We start from the raw sequence: 9,841 nt of genomic DNA on the forward strand, positions 1-9,841 counted from the left end.
CTCTGGACAATCACATTTTACATAAAATACGAAACAAAATTTTGTGTAAAAGTGATTAGTTGTCTCTATATTTAGTTCACTCAATGTAGAATAAGAAGCCAGTGCTACAACCCGAGGTGACACTTGGTTTGGTGAAGAAGTGCTTGACCTCAGTGAGGATTCTGGATTTGGGCCATAGCCGCTGTATTAAAGGCTATGTAAAGTACTGAAAAGGCTAAACTTGTTACATAACCAACCAAACCAAACTAACCCTCCTTCTGGGTAGGCTGTGGTATATCACCTGCAGAACTGGAAATACAAATAAGTCTCTTGACATGCAGGAGAAACCTCACCAGATCTTGGGTAGTCGTTGTAGATTAAGTTTGCAATACAAAGACATAGGCCTACTTGCAACATGCTGAACACAAAAATTAGACAAACCCCGGCCAAGAGTTGAAAACCAAAGATTTTGCATCAGACATTAATTTGCACAATCCATTATATTATTATGTCTTTTTACATTCATGATATCAAGATGATAAGTGACTCACTTTCATTGGTAGGCCAGGTGGTCAAAAGTGAGATAGATGTTCCTCTGTGAAGCTGGGATCAGCAGCAGCAGCTTATTGGCTAAAGCCCCTGCCTGAAATAGCCGCTAGGTTATGTATGAGTTAGTGAGCGACCCTTTATCTGTGAGCAGGGACAGCTCAGGTAATCTGTGATATCTATATAATGAGTCTACAAATAGAATAGAATAGAACAATTTACCTCTTTCCCTCACCGTAACCTACACGCCGCTTAAGGTGAGGTAATGGATTGTTTAATCTGTTCCTTATATGATTGTGTTTTTGTGACACCACCTTCCAAACTCATTAATTGCTGGGTATCACTCTCACTACAGTCCCAAGCACACCGCTTCAACTTGAGGAGAAATCCAAAACTTGGCAGGTGCTTACGGTTGCTAAGCTACATTATGATTGGACAACCATGTAGAGGGGTTAAGCAAAGATCATTTATATTATGCACATTTTCTTATTCTTAAATCTATCTATATAAAAAAAAAGTGTAATGGGTACTTAACTACCAGTCAAAGAAAGCTTTTAGCTAGAAGACAAAGAAGGCCTCTTGTGTCACGGACGATATCGCCATGCAGTATATAATATACCTTATAATTATAATATTATACTGATATTATATGAGGGTGAGAAAAAAATCATAAACACAAATTAGAGTAGAGGATATGTTATGATGTGTTAGGATATTAAAATTAATGCAATGTTAGATGAAGTCACAAAAATTCCAATTCTGAACATAGAGAACAATTTAAAAATATGATTCTGATGTTCAAAATTATATACAAGTATATAAAGTATGTTAATCTCACTGTAAAATCACTAAATCCTACATATTTATATATATATAATATATTCTATAAGATATATGAAGATATATTCTAGTGCTGACATGGATATTATAGCTGTTAATTTTCCCACTGAATAATATAACACACATCCTGCTGCCTCTATGACACCAAGACATTCAATTAAGCATAATCAATACATTTCACTTTTAAGCTTTTCTGTTTATGCACACAGAATTGGAATTTGGTAAATAAGCCAGTTATTTAAATGAGATACACCACAGCTGCATATAGACGTTGATGTTTCGTTTTGGTTTTTTATGTCAGAGAAGTTCACTGCACCTGTTTCCCTTCATGAACCACAGCTGACACATTTTAGGAAGTTGGAGAGTCGATCTCAGTGTTGAACAGAGTTTCAGCAGAACAGCTCTATCTAGTGGCTGAAACACAACATTACTTTTATTTTTGGTATAAATAGAGACCTACAGTCCTCTGATTTTATATTTACAACCAAACAAAATGTAAACTTGCTGGCAGTGAGCTGGAACACACAGTGGACCTTTAGCATCCAGCATTTTCTAATTAACCTTCAGCAAAAAACACAAACAGAACTCCCAGCGTCTCATAACTGCAAATTCACCAAGTGTTCAAGTTCATTCTCGTTCACCAATCAAGTCTCTTAAGGGTAAAGAAAACACAAACAAATGTTAACCACGAGTCCAGGCTCTGATGATGATCCTCTCCCCATCAGACGGACTCAGTGCTCTGTGTGTACTGGCAAGAAAGTCTAGACATAATCCATGTAACTTTAACACCTGCAATAACAAATGTTCATCCATCTGCAGATGGTGTTTATAGAGAATCAGTTGGAGACTCTGATTCAGGCTCTGATCCACATCCAGAGGATTACAGATTACAGAACTGTTGTTCTAATGCAGTGCATGTGCTGTAAAATCATTTATAGTTTTTAAGACTTTGAAAAATTCACATATGAAACTGAAGTTTACTAAACTCCCTGCACACGAGAGCTGATCTAACCTTATAAGACATGAACAAGCCTCAGACCAGCCTGAAGAGTCACATACTAAGAGTTCAGATCCCATAACTGGCAACATTAATAAAACTGCATTAAGAAAACTGAATTATTGTGTCCAATTTCATCATGTATGAAATCTGCAATAGTGGAATCAAGGGTTTTAGTGTTTTTGTTCAGTTCTTCTTCCTGCGGCTGTTTATTTACTTCTAAATACTTTAGACTGTTACATCCAAATACTTCAAAGTCTAAAAGGTTGCACACACAATTTTCCACACAGAAATTATTATGCAGTAGTGTAGTATTATACAGAAACTATAAATAGCAAACCTGGCATCACAATAAGATTACGTCCTTGCTCGACAACAGGCGCACAAAGACGCAATGAGAAGGAAACCAAAGAGGGAATTTTGGCAACATTTTATTTGGAGGCTTTATCTTTTCAGAACATCATAGATCTCAACAGACTTCCACATATTGATGTGCGTTAACATCCTTCATCCCAAAAATCATTATTACAGGACGGTGTTGCTGCCAAATCAAAGGCAGGAGGAGACAGGTTTATGACTGAAACATGGAAGAAAAAAATGCATACACAGGGCTTTAAAAATCTAAAGCAGACATTTCTTTCTTCACAATTACATCCAAAGAGTTTGTCAGCATCTGGCTCCGGTAGTTTCTGTCAGAGAAGACATACAGATACAAACTCACACTAGACTAGAGGCATCCTGACACCAGTTGACAATCATGACAGCATGCTGAGCCTGTAAGAGACGAATACGCTGACTGTTGGCATATAGGCTCTGTGATCTAATGAGCAGCTTCACCTCCATGTGGTTCAATATTCATTTAATCTCTACAGCTCATGCTAACATTACAGTGCAAAATATCTTTAGTTAACAGTGACAAATGGCTTTTGTGCCACCTCTGAACGCCCCAGTACTGACCACTGAGCTGAAACTACTACTAGAAACTTGTTAGATGATGGTAGTTTTATTATAGAGCCTGTTTGCTGAACATTTAGTGTATTACTTAAGGGTGGCTTTAAGAAAATTAAAAAGAGATACTTTGGCAAGAGAGAGCTAACGGGGTGAATGACTTACCAGAACACAGGAGTCCTCTGTTTGGACACCAGCTGTGATAATATTTAAACTAATACATGGTCCAATTGTGTAAGAAATTATTGCAAAACCCTGTGAGCGATCAGAAATCTCAGCTGCACCAAACAAAATTACCACAACACTCCTGCATGTGTCATCTTGAGCTCCTTCCAAAATTTCCCCAGAGGATTAAATTACATTTCCTCTCAAATGAAGTGCCTTTTTATACCATTTTTAAACCTCTCTGCCATCCTCTCAGCACTTGATCTTCTTGCCATAGCTGTCCACCACCTCCGGCGTGACGCTATCGTCTTCCTCCACGTCCTCCGTCACGGACTTGCCGACCAACTGGAAGATGTCCTCGGCTGCGACGCCCATGGGCTCGGCTACCTTCACCGTCAACATGTCCAGAGTCAGGGTGGTTCCTTTGGGGATCTTCACTTTGGCCACCACTGACTTACCCAGCTGCAGAGAAAAAGAAGAAGAGACAACAATTATTTTACAAGCGAATTCAAATGTTTTCTTTTTAAAGAATGAAAAGAGTCAAACGTCACTTAAATAAATTAAAAAATGAGGATATCTCACCTTGTCATGGCACGGCCGCTCGCAGGGTAACATCTGCTTAATGCCGTTGCCCAGCGCTCTCTCCACCAGACGGATGGAACGAACCAGTTCGGTCAGCTCAGAGGGAACCAGTGAGGCTTCGTGGTCACTTCCTTTCCACGTCTTGTCCAAAGTTATGTGACGCTCGATGACCTTTGCTCCGAGAGCTACGGCCGCCACTGAAATACTGATTCCAGACTCGTGGCCGGAATACCCAATGGGGATATCTGGAAATTCCTTCTGGTATTCCTGTTGTTGACAAGCAGGTGAATGTGAATGTTTTTATATCCCTGCATGTGTGAAAAATCGTCTAAAATCACCTCGTTATGATGCTGAGATCTCAAATTTTTCTGCCTCTTTAGCCAACAAATCTCAACTGAATCTGTAAAATGGATTCGAATCCATAAAACGTAAGCATGGCGTGGATTAAATTATGAACACTGGAATCGAGAAACAATAAAACTATTAAGTCAAATTAAATGATCATCCTCTTTCTACTTTATCCCAAAATATATAGAAGCGACTTTAGTGGAATCATGTCTAGTATCTGAGAAGATGAACAACGAATGAACCTGATTAAAAAAAATGTGTTAAAACTCAATATAGCCATCATAAGAAAGTACAATTTGGAGTCATATATTTTAAATACTAACAATTCAATGCAGTGAATTGTGAATGTAATATTTCAAAGGCTCTTGAAACTGATTATTCAACTGCTAAAATGTGTCTCAGTAATGCTTTAATTTTCTATTAATGGGGTAAAATAATCTAAAAATCTTTTCTTTAATATAAAAGTCCTATTCTACTTACTGCGATCACTCTGAGGTTGACATCTTCAGCTTCCAGAGGGTAGGCGCTGGTGCACTGCAGGATGGCAAAGTTCTGGTTGTGCTCCTTCACCGTCTTGTAGACCCGACGCATCGTCTCCATGGACTGCATCCCACTGGACACCACCATGGGACGTCCTGACACAGACAGACAAGAGGGCAACAGTCTGATAAACACTGTGTATAATATAAGTAGAAGGCAAACATGCATCTTATGATTCATGCTCATGCCATTTTCCTAGATATGACAGTTCCCACTCACCTTTCTTGGCCGTCTTCTCCAGATATGGGAAGTTGTTGGTGTCTCCAGAGCCCACTTTGAAGAAAGGCACATTGAGCTCATGGAGAAACTCCACAGCCATCTAAAAGGCAGAGAAAAAGTTCAGGTGAAACTTCTTCTGCTGTTTAAAGTGTCACAAAACCTTCATCAAAAGTATCTCTCTCTTACCTCATCCATTCCTGAGGCGGTGAAGAAGATCCCGACCTCTTCTGCGTACTTCTGCAGCTCCTTGTACTGCTCATGGCTGAACTCCAGATGGCGCTTGTGTTCACCGTAAGTCTTCCCCCAGGAATGTTTGGAGGTGTAAGGGCGCTCCAAGGCACGCTTGTTAAATTTGTACTCTAATTCACTTTTCTGGAACTTAGCACAATCAGCACCGCAGTCCTGTGAAGATTAATATAAAGTGTGGGACAAAATAAAGAGGGGACGCTTGGAAAATATGTTGAAAGAATTACATCTCAAATCAATTAGTTACAACAAGAGTCTTTTTCTAAACATGCAAAACTGATTTTTTTTCTACAAGCAAGTGTAGCAATAAACATATTAGGAGGGTAAAGTTCTCATATTGGAAATCAGAAACTGCTTATAAACTCAACACATCCTAAACACAAATTATCCAAATTACATAATTTATCCCAGGAAACATCCTTGGGAATCAATTAAAGGTGTTACTGAACTCAACAACTCACAAGAACTGCCGATAGAAACCCTGCCCCTTTACTTAATGAAATAAACAGTGGCATATAAATTTTCTAGTGTGACAGATCGAGTTTGACTGACACAGGAATGCAGTTTTGCCAGTTTACTTAACTGTAGGCTGATGAAATGATCACCACGTCTCGTATAGCATAAGGCTGCAACATACAGCAACACTGTATAATACAATGTGGTTTCACGTCAGCAGTCAGAGATCTTATAGATCAGCTCATTTATGGGAAGAAAAAAATGACTATTCCAGACTTTGATTCATTTTATTTGACATGTTTGGGTATTTAGGATTTAACATATATTATATACTTTAGAATAATGGACTATAGATGTAGAATTTATATGTGTATCTTGCACTAAATAAACACAAGCACAGGCATATAATGTAGCTTTGGTACAGAGACAGGAACCTCGTATGTCTACTGAGTGGCAGGTATGAATAGACAAGCCAAAGTCCATTCATAAATTTGGCAATTTAACATTTAACAACATGGTTTAATACAGTTTTACAAAAATCCTTCCACACGTGCATATAGATGGCCCACAAGTTTAACAATATTATAATAATCTTTATATGGACACACTAGTTCGCTTTCATTCAAAGTACTGATTCAGATGAAGGCGGGGCGACCAAGATAATAAATTAGCCGATTTTTAAATGAGTTTATAATAGGCTACATGTTATTCTGATCTTCCCGTGAATGTGTCGTGGCAGTTTCAGATGGAAACAACAGAAACAAACATGCAAAATCAATCTGTACGATGTCTTTCCGTGTGATGGGTATTACCTTTGCCATTTTGATCATTTTCTTAGCAATCTCAATGTCTCCCTGGTGGTTTTGTCCAATTTCAGCAATGATGAAACATGGATGGTTACCTCCGATCATTCTGCCGGGGCACAGCTCAAACTTTAAAGGCATTTTGTTGGCAGAAAAGGAAACAAGACACAACCAGAAGAAGTAGTTTTATCAGAGAGCTGAGGCGGATGGACAGCGGTGAGCTGGTTGAATCTGGAGACGCTGATCGGAACACTTAACGTGCTGCACATCCAGGATGTGCGGCGACTTCCGCATTTGTGGTTCAACGTAAAAGCCGGCCGTGCCTAGGCGCTAACCCTAGATTTGCGAAAGATCTCGCGAGAGTGATCATTTTAACCCAAACCATGATCTTTCCCTAACTCTAACCAGGAGTTTTTTGTGGCTAAGCCTAACCAGACCTTAAATTTAGCGTTTTCACATCATAAAACATAATTATTTTGTACAATGACAAACAACGCGTACAAGTCTCGCGAGAGTTTTATAAATCTATGGTTACCATATAGACGCGACTGTGAACGCCTGATTTCCTTACAAAATAAATGCATTCACGTTCTGATGAGACGCAAGTGAGGAAGTGGATGAATGGATGAATCACCTTCTGTAACCTCGCATCACATGTCATTCTGGTCAGTCTATATGTGTGAAAAAATCAAAGTGAATTTTGCAAAATGTATAGAACATCTTGGACCACACATGGAAACAGTAATTAGGATGATATGACAACATTTCTACAATATTTTGGGTAAATATATATAACACAGAGTGAGCTGAGACTGGTGAAAAGTTCTCACACACTTATCCCAAATCAAACCTGAACGAATAGAAAATTGTTGGCAGAAAGATGTTTCAAATGAGTTACTCTGAGCAATTCAAGACCTGCGATGCACCTTTGATGAGAGGCCCATCGGAAAGTTTCTAAAAATAAATTAAACAAAACACTGTCAGTTGCACTACCTGTCGCACTAGTGACGTGACTGCAGCAACAGTTGACGTATGGAAAGCAGCCAAACCGGAAAGAGGAAGACACAGGCAAGAGACGTGTCACCTATTGATTATCCAGTACTACCATACTCATATGTTTACAACTATTTGTGAACTCCCAAATAAGACTATAAAATAAAACTATAATACAGAGAATTTTAAGACCCTTTTTATTCACAAGATTAACATTTCTGAAACACTGATTACTATTTAAGGGCCTAATTGTGGCACCTTTTAAAATGAACAGAAGTTGCAAGTGAAATCCCAACACCATTAAATTAACATTCCCCAAACAGGTACTGAATATAATTCATGAGCAGCCTATAAATTCACATACATTACCACACTTCACAATTTTACTACGATTAACTGCTGCAAACACAGATGATGTTCATACCACATGATAAATATTGCTACTGAGTGAAGTCATTTTAAAAGTCATCCATGGTAGTTTTGTCAGTCTGGGCAGGACTGGAGACAACATTTACCCTTGAAAGGTCTGTGGCATATAGACAAACACAGTGGACATCACCGGATAATATTTACATGCATCTGTGTTGCAGACGTGTTCACATGTCTCTTGTTAAAATTGTGCAAATCACACAGCTGCCAACTCCAAATCCTCTCCACTCCACCATAAAGTTGGAGGACTTGCAAGAGACATATTTTTTAAAAAAAAGAATGGTCAAAATCAGTGCAGCAAAAGTTGAGATATCCTGATTTTCACTCTCTTGTATGGATGATCTCAGACCACAGAGAAGGTGCAAAGTGTCTTCACATCCCACACAATGTTGACGCAATTTTAAACTGAGGTACCTGACTTAATGTTCAACACCGCACCCTGTAATTATAGGCTTTTTGTTATATTATTTCATTACCTCTTTGTGTCAGCTGTTGTCAACTTATAAAGTTATTTCAAGACCTATTCAGACTTGTCTCTAGCTGCACTTTTCACTTTATCAGACTGTCTCTCTTTCATTTAGACACAGACTTAATCCTCTGCTTCTGTCTTGTCTTCCATCTCTCTGCTGTATATCTGTCTCTCTGCACACTGCAACACCGTCTGTCCATCTTCTGTCTGTCTGCCTCTCTCTCCCAACTTTTTGTGGAGGATCTGATCAGGATGATGCTGCACGAATTAAAAGTGATATACAAGAGACTGCGGGGAAAAAAAAAAACGTTCTCACACACTGACTTGATTGTGACATGATTCTGAATCTGAGCATGTTTCAAACCGATCTTCTCGTGGCATTTCTTCTCGCAGGGCAACATCTGCTTAACAGGTGATCTATCTCATCATTGCCTCGACCAGTCAGATGGCTCGGACCAGCACCAGCTCTGCCAGCTCTGAAGGCTCCGGGGATGCTTCATGGTCGTTTCCCTTCACACACAGGGATGTAGATTCCCTGCTCACGTCCGGAATATCCAATGGGAATGTTGGGGAAAAGAGGGAGTAAAAATCTATTTGTCACTCATGCTCGTAATGTGCTTTGTGTTATGTGTGTTTTTCATGTGTGTGTGTATATGTGCTTGCTGACAATATCCAACATCTTCATTCATGAACTGAGCTGATGAGATGAACTTTAAAAGGGTAACTGTGGGAGCGTTACCTCGGAGGCCTGCCTGAGACACACACACACACACACACACACACACACACACACACACACACACACACACCCACACACACACACACACACACACACAAAAGGCTTATACATTGTTCCTTTTCCCGACATACAAATATTCTCTTCTTAGTTTGTTGAGGGGGCATGTCGGTTGAGACAGGATGCAGTTTCCAGTCTAACTGGTCTTCGTATGACACTCCCAGTACTGAAGTGAGATAAAATAAATATGCATCATAATGTCAAGGCATAATTGAGGCGCTGGCTTTGTCCATTGTGTGTTTACAGATGTTTTAACACCTGTCCCTCCCATATCCTCTTCACCTCCCTCCCATCTGGCAAACAATCCGCAGTATTTAAGCCAGCAGCACCAATGAATCAATGAATGTGCAATAGTTTTTACCCACAAGCTGTGAGCTAAATACTCTGTCTCTTACACACCTTGGCTAACACGCACACACACACACACGCTTGGACACTTGGAAAATAAACCAAGCACCTGCCTTCTATGTATTTTACTACTCATG

General features: G+C 39.4%; 1 protein-coding gene and 1 long non-coding RNA gene across 2 annotated transcripts; one reads left to right on the top strand and one right to left on the bottom strand.

The window, feature by feature from the left end:
• Positions 1 to 2,777: 2,777 nt before the first annotated feature.
• On the bottom strand, positions 2,778 to 6,953 carry nansa (N-acetylneuraminic acid synthase a). Its single transcript, XM_067582227.1, has 6 exons — positions 6,679 to 6,953; positions 5,351 to 5,566; positions 5,165 to 5,264; positions 4,886 to 5,040; positions 4,058 to 4,324; positions 2,778 to 3,937 (listed from the first exon to the last, which is right to left on the bottom strand). The coding sequence occupies exons 1-6, from the start codon at positions 6,808 to 6,810 to the stop codon at positions 3,728 to 3,730; spliced, it is 1,080 nt and encodes a 359-aa protein (XP_067438328.1). The 5' UTR covers positions 6,811 to 6,953; the 3' UTR covers positions 2,778 to 3,727.
• A 56-nt stretch (positions 6,954 to 7,009) lies between these two features.
• Positions 7,010 to 9,165, top strand: LOC137176144 (uncharacterized). The gene is made up of 2 exons (XR_010925811.1): positions 7,010 to 7,334; positions 8,954 to 9,165. It is a non-coding gene; the product is annotated as an uncharacterized lncRNA (long non-coding RNA).
• Positions 9,166 to 9,841: the final 676 nt, after the last annotated feature.

Source organism: Thunnus thynnus, chromosome 3 (assembly GCF_963924715.1).
Source record: "Thunnus thynnus chromosome 3, fThuThy2.1, whole genome shotgun sequence".
Classification (NCBI taxonomy): Eukaryota; Metazoa; Chordata; class Actinopteri; order Scombriformes; family Scombridae; genus Thunnus; species Thunnus thynnus.

Coding starts and splice junctions, on each gene's coding strand:
- nansa (XM_067582227.1), bottom strand. CDS start 6,810: ATGCCTTTAAAGTTTGAGCTGTGCCCCGGCAGAATGATCGGAGGTAAC. Junction 5,265..5,350: donor CCGCCTCAGGAATGGATGAG/GTAAGAGAGAGA, acceptor TCTGCCTTTTAG/ATGGCTGTGGAGTTTCTCCA. Junction 5,041..5,164: donor GGAGAAGACGGCCAAGAAAG/GTGAGTGGGAAC, acceptor TGTCTGTGTCAG/GACGTCCCATGGTGGTGTCC.